The sequence below is a fragment of the Hyperolius riggenbachi genome, chromosome 12 (assembly GCF_040937935.1).
Source record: "Hyperolius riggenbachi isolate aHypRig1 chromosome 12, aHypRig1.pri, whole genome shotgun sequence".
Lineage (NCBI taxonomy): Eukaryota > Metazoa > Chordata > Amphibia > Anura > Hyperoliidae > Hyperolius > Hyperolius riggenbachi.
In genome coordinates, this window is record NC_090657.1 from 204,833,786 (window position 1) to 204,845,957 (window position 12,172).

General features: G+C 42.4%; 1 protein-coding gene across 3 annotated transcripts in view; it reads left to right on the forward strand.

Annotated features, from left to right (window-relative positions):
- Positions 1-12,172, forward strand: part of GLP2R (glucagon like peptide 2 receptor) — a 201,580-nt gene that overhangs the window by 153,298 nt on the left and 36,110 nt on the right. For all 3 annotated transcript variants that reach the window (XM_068264177.1, XM_068264176.1, XM_068264178.1), the window contains one exon: positions 785-845. In XM_068264177.1, the coding sequence (XP_068120278.1) occupies positions 785-845 (61 nt within the window). The remainder of the gene's footprint in view (positions 1-784; positions 846-12,172) is intronic.

A 12,172-nucleotide genomic window follows, 5' to 3' on the forward strand; every position in this document is an offset into this window, starting at 1 on the left:
AAATAATAAGAAAATAATGACACAAATATTTATTTGAACAAAAATAAACACTAGGGGGGGGAGCGATCAGACCCACCAACAGAGAGCTCTGTTGGTGGGGAAAAGGGGGGGGGGGAATCACTAGTGTGGTGTGTTGTGCGGCCCTGCAGCTTGGCCTTAAAGCTGCAGTGGCCTATTTTGAAAATAATTGCCTGGTCTTTAGGGGGGTTTAGCACTGTGGTCCTGAAGTGGTTAATTGTATCAAGCGAGGAATGTAAACACTTCTCTGACTGTGCAGACCCTCCAGCACACAGAGAGGTACTCAGAAATCATTCCTGGTACATTACAATAGAAATACACCAATTATGAATAAAATGCAATTGAATCTCTCAGAGCAGAAAATTTGTACTTTGGGAACTTGTAATTTCTAAATGAATAATGCTGCTTATGCACAAAAGCAAATATGATGACTGTATGTGATATAAAAAGTAGGAAAACATGTTTTTGTTGAATATTATGTCAGAGTTTTATACCGCTTTAAGGGGAAGGTCAGGGGTCTGGCAGTGTTGGGGGCCCTGGAGACATTGCCCCCTTGCCTTTATGTAAGCGCCGGCCCTGAATCTGAACACACGGCCACCTGCATTTCAAGCCACACACAAGTGGGGAAGGGGCCTAAATAAAAGCACAGAGTAGCAGCATATTCTATACATTACTGTGTAACTGGTATTCCCTGCCAATAATTCTCTATGGAGCATAGATGGAACCCCCTCTATGACGCCTATAATATTTGTGTTTTTTTCAACAGTGTGCCCCCTACTGTTTATTATACCTTGGGTGATAGTAAGGAAATATCTGGAGAATGAAGGGTAAGTGATCATCACTACTTGTTGAATATTTAGTTCTTCATGAAGTGCTTATTATTTGCAGTTGATGATTTTGTAGTTGTATTTAAAATGGGTCTTAAAAAGGATTTCTAGGTGAAATATAAAAGGGCTCGTCATACATGTGATTAGGGCTGGTCAATGAGATGCAAATAATTTTGAGTTGATGCATCATTATGCAAATTTTGTATGCAAATTTATGCAGCCTGAAAATGAACCAATCAAATACTGCTGAGGTAAAATTTGATTGCTCTATTTTTGAGCTACATACATTTGTATACAAAATTTGCATAATCCTGCATGTAGTAAAAATGTTTCTGTACCGTGTTAGCCAAACAATATATGTAGGTAGAAAAAAAAAGTCTTGTAAAAGTAATATCTTTTAATGGCTAATTGATAAAGTTAAATAATGCAAGCTTTCTGGGATCTAGTCCCCTTCTTCAGGCATATTTCCAGATGTTAGCTGTAGTAAAACACTGATGCAGGGAAATAGCAAACATGAAGATGGCAGTTGTGCTGGTTGCTGTTTAGCAGTTAGATGTCAGGTGATCAGCAGGCTGGAGCCAGTGAGCTCATGCAAGCAAACATGAATTCTAGCAGGTTTCTGAAGATCATGAAGCCAAGTCAATCATGTAACATAAGGAGTCATGAATCCCATAATCCTGCATCAACTCCAAATGATTTGCATGTCATTGACCATCCCTACATGTGATTAAGGTCAGATGAAGACATGGTTGCACCTTTGCTTGTCTCGCAGTGGCGTAGCAATCACTTCTATAGATGCTTTGAGTAGAAGTGATCATTAACAAGCTGTTCCCCATCCCCTTCTTGCACCTCTGACACTGTGGTTATCCTTGGCAGGTTTTGGTGTGCCGTATCAATTGTATAGAATACTTGGGGGCCCAATGTAAAACTTGCACTGGGGCCCATAGCTCCTTAGCTACACCATTACTTGTCTGCCATCTCCTTTGTGCACAAATTATAGAAATCAATATGGCAGCGCTTGCTTTCCTGGGAGAACAACAGGAGCGACTTACTGTGACTCTGCTCCATCTGTTGTTACCAGAAGGACATTTGAACATCACTAATCTTACAGAGGGGACCCAGCGGCAAACTTCAAAGAGCAATGACCGCTCCAGCTCGGGGCAATGTGGTTGTGACCATTAATTTATAAGAAATAGGGGACCTAGCGGGAGACACTATCCATGCCACCAACCGAATAGGTTTAGCAAGGTTGCCCAAAAGGATGTGGGTGAGGGTCCCGGTGTGTCATTTTAGTGTTAGTATTTCCCATTCTTACAAAATATTGGTCACAGCCAAATTATCGCGGGCGGGATCGGCTGTTAGTCTGAGAGGTTTCCCACTGGGTCCCATCAACTAGACTAGCTCCCATTTGACTAAATAATGCCAGCTATTGGCAGAGACGGATTAAGGTGAAATGGGGCCCCTAGACAAGTAAAAACGTTGGGCCCACCCTTTATAGTCATCTAGCTTTTTCGATAAGATTTGGTAGGGACTAGCACCAGCTAGACCAGTGATGGCTAACCTTGGCACTCCAGCTGTGGTGGAACTACAAGTCCCATGAGGCATTGCAATACTCTGACAGCTCTAAGCATAACTTGGGGAGGCAGAGGCATGATGAGATTTGTAGTTTTGTCAGAGCTGGAGTGGCAAGGTTAGCCATCACTGAGCTAGACCCTAGTCTCTCTCCAGGCCCTAGGCAGCTACCTAGGTTAATAATCCGGCTCTGGCTATTGGGATTCAGTGATATCACAGCTCAGCCAGTCCTTGGCCGCTTTCTGACACGCTTCCTGAAGTGCAGCATATTAATAATGGATATCAGTTATCGCTGAGGATCATGGGAAGTGTAATCTATGTCCAGCAGATAGTCGGTGCAACTTCCAATAGCTCTGCTGCTGGAGTAGGAATCCTCCCAACATGTTAAAATGAGAAAGAAATGCAAACCTCGAGGGTGAGAGCACGTGACGCGCACACAGCAGGCTGTGGGGGAAAGTGGGTGTGGCAAAAGGGGCAAAGATTCAGGGATGTGGCCAAAACAAAAAAGTTGTTCTATAGACAACAATATGTCAAAGAGCAAAAAACTCAGTTTAACCTGCTAGAATATATTCCATGCAGAAGCATCAATCTCTCTCTTTAGCCAGCTGACCTGTCCAAATTGGTCGTAATAATTAGGCTACATACACACATCAGATAAAAGTCTTTGGAAAAGGCAAGATCACAGACCAATTTTACCCCCTTCCATGTAGTATGAGAGCCATACCTACACAGTCTATTCTATGGAGCTGAACTCCCCATCAGATAGAAATCTTTGCAAGATGCTGCACACACAGATGCTGTACACATTCAAAAGATCAGTATCTGCAAAAGATCCATTCCTGCAAAAGATCTGTTCCTGCAAAAGATACGTTCCTGCAAAATGCATTCATAGTCTATGATATCTGCAGATCATCATACACACCTTGTTTAACTGACATTCATCTGCATATCAGACAATCATCTGCAGATCTGAAAATCTATCCTGGTGGATTTGATCTGCAGATGAATGTCTGTTAGGCCCCGTTCACACTTGCGTTTTGGCAAATAAACGGACCGGATCCTGACCTGATCCTGATCAGAACCGTACGGTTCCGATCCGGATCCGGTCCGTTTGCATCAGGCATGCATCAGGCTACCATCCGGATCCGTGAGCAATAAATAGCGAAATTTGAAAAAAAAATGTTGGGGTCAGCAGAAGGTGCACCTGGTGCACGTGTAGAATCAGGTTCCTCCGCTGTAGGCCTCACCTCCACCTCCGACATTCTGCCAAACAGCTCCAGCACGTCTGTCACTGCTGCTCCACTCCAGACATGCTTGGCCCATGTGTCCCCATCCGAAATGGCCGCTATGATACGCATAGGAAGTGGGGTAGAACGTCAGGTTTTTGTAGGCAGTGTGTTCTGTGCCTTCCGTTCCCCATTGGTTTCTGTGTTCCTGATGGTGCTGTCAGGCTCAGGTCCGGCTCCGGTCCGGGTGCGTGGGCCGGAGATCCGGACCCAAAAAATAGCGCATGTTGGAAAAGAGTCCGGATCCGATCCGGCTCCGTACTGTACGGAACGGACGCTTGTGAACGTCCGCATAGACTTTACATTGCTATGCGGAACGTACGTTCCGTTTGTACAGTATGCGGTCCGGATCAGATCCGGAAAATCCGGATAGCGAACGCTAATGTGAACCGGGCCTTAAACAAGGCGTGTATGGTGATCTGCAGATCTCATAGGTTGAGCTGAAATTTTCGAAATTTCGCATTACTATAATTACGCATGCGAAATTCGCGATTACGATGCGAAATTGCGGTAGCGTAATTGCCATTAAAATCGTAATTGAAAATACCGTAAGCGTAATTTTCAATGCGAAATTTCGCGTTTCGTTCATGCCGTAATTTCGCATAAAACGCTACCGTAATTTCGCGTTAAACCGTAACGCTCCATATAATATAAAAAAGCCGCCGACTTTAAGGGTTAATAGCAAAGCCCCCTTAAATGCTAAGAGCCTCAAATTTGGAGAATATATTAAGGAGATCAGGAGGAATAAGAGGAAAAAAATTTTTTTCAAAAAGACCTTATAGTTTTTGAGAAAATCGATGTTAAAGTTTCAAAGGAAAAATGTAAACATTTAAAAACCCGCCGACTTTAACGGTTAATAGCAAAGCCTGCTTAAAGTTTAGGAACACCAAATTCCCAGGGTATATTAGGGGGATCAGTGGGAATAAGAGGAAAAAAAATTTTTTCAAAAAGACCTTATAGTTTTTGAGAAAATCGATTTTTAAGTTTCAAGGGCGAAAATGTCTTTTTTTTTTTTTTGTGTTAAAACTTTTTATTGAAAGGATTTTCAAACAGATAACATGTACAATACAGACAAACAATCTGAAGAACGTAACAGGCAGATATGTCTCCAGGGTGTACCTGTCTAGAACACTTTATGGTTATGATTATGAACTTTGTAATGTAGACCCATGGATAGCTATAAGTGGATATATATGATATAAACATTTCTTAAAATTTAAGACCAGCATTTCTTCAGAATAAGAGGGGAAAAGACAAGAAAGAAGAAAGAGTGAGAGATAGAAGAAAGAAAAGGGTCCTCACAGGAAGACCAAAGAAGACGAAGGAAAGACAAACAAAGTGGTCCATGTTCTTCTTACATTCTGCTGCCATGATTGCCCATAATGTATTGTCATGGTGTGGAGTACTTTACAAGACCGTCAATTACATAAACAAATATCTGGGGGTATGCCATTGAAGTGCTATAATCTAAGATTGGAAACAAAGTCAAATAACATTATTAAGTTGAATCAAATCTAAGAAGGAATCAATAGTCAAGGACTGGGTCCTGAGGGGGAATTGCCGAGTAGGAGGGATTTAGCTTCCTCTGATTCTCTGTATTCGTACCAGACTGCCCATTTCCTGGTGAAAGCCTCATTGCGGTCATGTGCGCCATGGAACAGCTCATCAAGTCTACATATCGCATTCATTTCAGAGAATATCTGACTTGTGCTTGGGATATTGGAACTTCTCCAGTTCCTAGCAATTAATAGTTTGGCTACAATCATTAAAGTACTTGTTAAATTTGTTTTTGCTTGGGAGATTTTGAAAATGTCTTTTAAATTCGGAAAATGTCAGTTTTTTTTGCACAGGTAACAATAGTGTATTATTTTCATAGATTCCCCCAAGTGGGAAGAGTTTTACTTACTTCGTTCTGAGTGTGGGAAATATAAAAAAAAAACGACGTGGGGTCCCCCCTCCCAGACCTCTTTAACCCCTTGTCCCCCATGCAGGCTGGGATAGCCAGAATGCGGAGCACCGGCCGCGTGGGGCTCCGCACCCTGACTATACCAGCCCGCATGGTCCATGGATTGGGGGGTCTCGGAAGGGGAGGGGCAGCCAAGCTTTCCCCTCCCCCTCCGAGCCCTTGTCCAATCCAAGGACAAGGGGCTCTTCTCCACCTCCGATGGGCGGTGGAGGTGGAGGCCGCGATTTCCTGGGGGGGGGGGTTCATGGTGGAATCTGGGAGTTCCCTTTAAAAAGGGGTCCCCCAGATGCCCACCCCCCCCTCCCAGGAGAAATGAGTATAGAGGTACTTGTACCCCTTACCCATTTCCTTTAAGAGTTAAAAGTAAATAAACACACAGACACTTAGAAAAAGTATTTTAATTGAACAAAAAACATAACCACGAAAAAAGTCCTTTAATATTCTTAATTAACCATTAATACTTACCTGTCCCTTTAAAAGCCAGTTCCCACGCAATATCCTCGGAAATATACTAATCAGTTACAATATAACAAAGTTATTACAATGTAACAACTTTGTTACATTGTAACTACGCCGCACCCGACGCCACTCGCCGCTCAGCCGCCGCACCCGCACGCACCCGACAGAGCTCTGAGCTATATAGCTCAGAGCTCCGTAAGCATCTTTGTATTTGGGCTCCAAGGAGCCCCATTGGTCCTTAGCAGACCAATGGGGTTCCTTTAAATCAGAAGGAACCCCATTGGTCTGCTAAGGACTAATGGGGCTCCTTGGAGCCCAAATACAAAGATGCTTACAGAGCTCTGAGCTATATAGCTCAGAGCTCTGTCGTGTGCGTGCGGGACGCTAAGTCCCCGCCGGCTCCCGCTGCCTTCCCCGCCTCTCCCACATGTCACCCACATGTCACCCACATGTGGGTGACATGTGGGTGACAGATGTGGGCGGGGTGGACAGCGGGAGCCGGCGGGGACTTAGCGTCCCGCACGCACCCGACAGAGCTCTGAGCTATATAGCTCAGAGCTCTGAAAGCATCTTTGTATTTGGGCTCCAAGGAGCCCCATTGGTCCTTAGCAGACCAATGGGGTTCCTTCTGATTTAAAGGAACCCCATTGGTCTGCTAAGGACCAATGGGGCTCCTTGGAGCCCAAATACAAAGATGCTTACGGAGCTCTGAGCTATATAGCTCAGAGCTCTGTCGGGTGCGTGCGGGTGCGCGGCTGAGCGGCGAGTGGCGTCGGGTGCGGCGTAGTTACAATGTAACAAAGTTGTTACATTGTAATAACTTTGTTATATTGTAACTGATTAGTATATTTCCGAGGATATTGCGTGGGAACTGGCTTTTAAAGGGACAGGTAAGTATTAATGGTTAATTAAGAATATTAAAGGACTTTTTTCGTGGTTATGTTTTTTGTTCAATTAAAATAATTTTTCTAAGTGTCTGTGTGTTTATTTACTTTTAACTCTTAAAGGAAATGGGTAAGGGGTACAAGTACCTCTATACTCATTTCTCCTGGGAGGGGGGGTGGGCATCTGGGGGACCCCTTTTTAAAGGGGACTCCCAGATTCCACCATGAACCCCCCCCCCAGGAAATCGCGGCCTCCACCTCCACCGCCCATCGGAGGTGGAGAAGAGCCCCTTGTCCTTGGATTGGACAAGGGCTCGGAGGGGGAGGGGAAAGCTTGGCTGCCCCTCCCCTTCCCGAGACCCCCCAATCCATGGACCATGCGGGCTGGTATAGTCAGGGTGCGGAGCCCCACGCGGCCGGTGCTCCGCATTCTGGCTATCCCAGCCTGCATGGGGGACAAGGGGTTAAAGAGGTCTGGGAGGGGGGACCCCACGTCGTTTTTTTTTTATATTTCCCACACTCAGAACGAAGTAAGTAAAACTCTTCCCACTTGGGGGAATCTATGAAAATAATACACTATTGTTACCTGTGCAAAAAAAACTGACATTTTCCGAATTTAAAAGACATTTTCGCCCTTGAAACTTAAAAATCGATTTTCTCAAAAACTATAAGGTCTTTTTGAAAAAAAAAATTTTCCTCTTATTCCCACTGATCCCCCTAATATACCCTGGGAATTTGGTGTTCCTAAACTTTAAGCAGGCTTTGCTATTAACCGTTAAAGTCGGCGGGTTTTTAAATGTTTACATTTTTCCTTTGAAACTTTAACATCGATTTTCTCAAAAACTATAAGGTCTTTTTGAAAAAAAAATTTTTCCTCTTATTCCTCCTGATCTCCTTAATATATTCTCCAAATTTGAGGCTTTTAGCACTTAAGGGGACTTTGCTATTAACCCTTAAAGTCGGCGGCTTTTTTATATTATATGGAGCGTTACGGTTTAACGCGAAATTACGGTAGCGTTTAATGCGAAATTACGGCATGAACCCACTGCAATGCGAAAATTACGCGAAAATTACGCTTACGCGAAATTTCGCGAAATCCTTCTTCATTACGATTATGTACTTACGGCCATAATCGTAATTACACTAATTACGCGAAATTTCGCGAAATCGTAATTAGGTCATTACGCTCATCTCTAACTATGAATGCAATTTGCAGGAACAGATCTTTGGCAGGAACAGATCTTTTGCAGATACTGATCTTTTGTGTCTGTACAGCATCTGTGTGTGCAGCATCTTGCAATGATCTCTGTCTGATGGGGAGTTCAGCTCCATAGAATAGACTGTGTAGGTATGGCTCTCATACTACATGGAAGGGGGTAAAATTGGTCTGTGATCTTTCATTTTCCAAAGACTATGGTCTGATGTGTGTATGTAGCATAACAGGAGAAAAAGATTTGCGTTGCATCTTCAGGGGCTAATGTGTCTTATTTTAATAATGCCTGAGAGAAACTGCTTGTCAGCTTTAACAGATAGTGTGAAAACATCATCCTAAACACACTCCATAATTTTGCATTGTTTTCAGTACTGGAATGATGTCTTCAGCACACAAAAATCACATACACATACAAAACGTTATGCTTTTCTGCCGCTTGTTTTTAATCAGTATAGGCAAAAAGATGCAGCTCACACCATACACACTGGGGTTGACATTTCAATATTACAAATTGCAGCTAAACTTAGTTAAAGTGACACTGAAGTGAAAAAACCTACAATATACTGAATTGTATGTGTTGTATGGTTAATTCCTAGAACATTCCTAGAACATTAGTAACAAAAAAAAAAAAAGAATCTCATAATTATATTTTCAGTTATATAGCTGTTTTTCTATAACATTGCATCATTCTCTAATATTTGCAGTTCACAAATTAAATTCTGTTTTTTAAATGTTGAAACAGAGCAGAGCTAATGGCCTTTTAAACTTCCTATCATAAAAACCTTAAACAAACAAGAATCAGTGAGAGACAGGTTGAGATAAGTGCGTCAGAAAATAGCATTGCTCTCTGACTAAATTAGGCCCAGTGCACACCAAAAACCTCTAGCAGATCTGCTAACGCTAGAGGCTTTTGAAGCAGATTTTCAGAGCGATTCTAGGCATGTTTAGAGACGTTTTCTAAACATGCCTAGCATTTTTGAAGCGTTTTTATGTAGCAGATTTCATATATTGTTACAGTAAAGCTGTTACTGAACAGCTTCTGTAACAAAAACGCCTGGAAAACCGCTCTGATCTAGCGTTTTTCAGAGCAGTTTTCCACTTTCCAATACTTTAACATTGAGACAGAAATGCCTCAGAAATCTAAAAAATGCTGCAGGACAGGAGTTTGCTTTTGGGGGAAAAAATGACCCGCTCTGGTGTGCACCATCCCATTCACTTTCATTAGCCAAGCGGTTTTCCTCCTGCAAGCGTTTTAAAAAACGCTTCAGAACCGCTCTGGTGTGCACCAGCCCTTAGTCAGAGAGCTCAGAGAAGCTCTTTTGCGTAGATAACTGAAGTTTCTTAACTCTTCATGTACTGGAAACAATATGAGACTCATCTGTGCTACTAATGTTCCATTCCTTAGCTGTACTATATCATAAGTTTATTTTCTCAATTCACTAAAATCATGCTGGAGATAATAAGGCAAGAGAAAACTTACCTCCACACAGTGAGAGGATTATCTTATCTGTTCATTCCTTAAATTACCTCCTCTGTAGTTACCGTAAGTTACCTCCTCTGTAGTTACCGTAAGTTACCTCCTCTGTAGTTAATTTACCTCCTCTGTAGTAAATTTACCTCCTCTGTAGTTAAGTTACCTCCTCTGTAGTTAAGTTACCTCCTCTGTAGTTATTTTCACACGCAGTTAATTAACAACCTGTCTTTAACCCTGGAGTTATTTTAAGGATTGAAGAGTTAAAGAGGAACTCCAGCCTAAACAAACATACTGTCATTAAGTTACATTAGTTATGTTAATTAAAATAGATAGGTAATATAATCTCTTACCCACGCTGTTTTAAAAGAACAGGCAAATGTTTGATTTCATGATTGCAGCCATCTTTTTGGTTGAACGGAGGTGACAGGGAGCATGAGACACAGTTCCAACTGTCCTGTGTCCTGAGCACCCCTCCCAGTTGCTAGGCAACGTGAATAACAACATAGGAAGACCCATCATTCTCTGCACAGCATCAGGGAAAAAAAGCCCGGGCTTTTTTTCTTTGATGGGTGGAGCTTAGCTAAAAATGCAGCTAAAAATGATGCTTTAGTAAGAAAAACAAGGTTCTGATGCTGTGAAACTGTTAAAGAAACACCAAGCCTTTTCAGTTCTGCTGAGTAGATTTTTAGTCTGGAGGTTCACTTTAACTTAAAGACAGAAGAGTTAACTTTAGGTTTGCCTGAGGTAAAATGTTTCCTGAGTACTACATGCCTCGTCACCATGGTGATAACTAGAGAAACGTTATTAAAGACAGGAGATAAGCTTAGTGAATTGAGACCTATATATCTTTTTTACTGGCTGCGGAACTCTCATTCCGCAGAAATCACCTGACCAGACTAAAGATGCCGCCAGCTGTGATACATTTCAGAATTGGGTTAGGAAAGATATTACAGTGAGCAAAGACTGGCAAAATAATTTATAAATTAATATGATAAAAATTGTTATTATTGATTTATAAAATGCCAACATATCCCATGGTGCTGTAAAGAATAAGAACAAAACATGGTGTACAGAGTAGTACAGACAGGGGTATACACAATATATATACGGTACATTGGTACACAATACAGAATTGGTAGACATACCGTAGTAATTACAGTGACAAATGTAACGTAATGAACAAATTCCAGGACACAAAAGGGTGAGAGAGCCCTGCCCTTGTGGGCTTACAATCTAGAGGAATAGAGAGAACACAAGAGGCAGGATAAGTCATTTTATTCATTACATTATTTTCACTACCGTTCCTCTTGTGGATTTTTAGAGCAGTGCTTTGCAGTGGTAACATTTTTAAAAGCTGCTATTTGGCTGACAGGAAATGGTGAGGGCTGGAACCCACTAGAGCGATTTTTTGAGCGTTTAGGGAGCATGATAAATCGCTAGCGATTTCCCTAAACGCTCTGCCAATGTAAATGGATGGTGCAAATTCCACAGAAGCGATTGCGACTTCAATGTAAAGTATATAATCCCTGGCGTAATTGCTCGTCAAAACCTGCGTGGAGCGATTTTGCTAGCATTTTGAAGTTACTGCACACTGTAACAAAATTAAAATTCATTGAAAGGACTAATCAGACTTTAAAACGCTAATCACTAATCGCTACACAACCGCTGGCAAATTGATACACTTTTTAAAATCACTTCCTAAAATGCTCAGAAAATCGCTTACAAACTGCCCATACAAAACGCTAGCGATTGCGATTAACGCTAGCGTTTTGTAGTGGGTTCTAGGCCTGACACTAGGCAGCAAAATTTTACAAAAGTCTAAGGCCCCTTTCACGCCGGCGTGTTGCGTTGGCCTATTATGCCGCAGGCCAACTCTACGCCAATGAAAGTCTATGGGGCTTTTCATACCTCGCACAGTGCGATGCGGTCCACCGGAAGTGCCCAATTCACCGCAACAGTGTGTTACTGGACAACATGTGTTGCGTTGCGCATGTACGGAAGTGTGGTTTTTTTCAATACACTTCCGCGCAATTCAATCTCTGGACACAGGAAGTGAGCGCTAGAGAGCCTCACTTCCTGCTTGACCTGCAGCCAGAATGGAGATTACCGCACGGCCGCAGTAATCACCATAGGCTTTTTTGGGCTATACGGTGCAATCAGCCGATCGCACTGCTCTACAACCGCAGGTCAGCAGCATGAAACCGGCCATAGAGTTGTGTTATTCATTTATTCAGTTATTTCTTCACTTGCTAGCCCTGATTGTAAGTATCTTTTTCACCAGGAAGGCTGAAATACATCTAAAAGTCTAGTTTATGGTCCGGGAACCCCTTTAAATCTCCAAAGGCTTCCAACCAGAAGCAGCAAATCATTAGCCTGAGTCACTAAAAGGGAAAGACAGACGCATAAAAGCTGTAATTAAATTGCAATGTTAACGTTCATGAGGAAGGAAGAAAAAGCTGCATTTATGAATTAA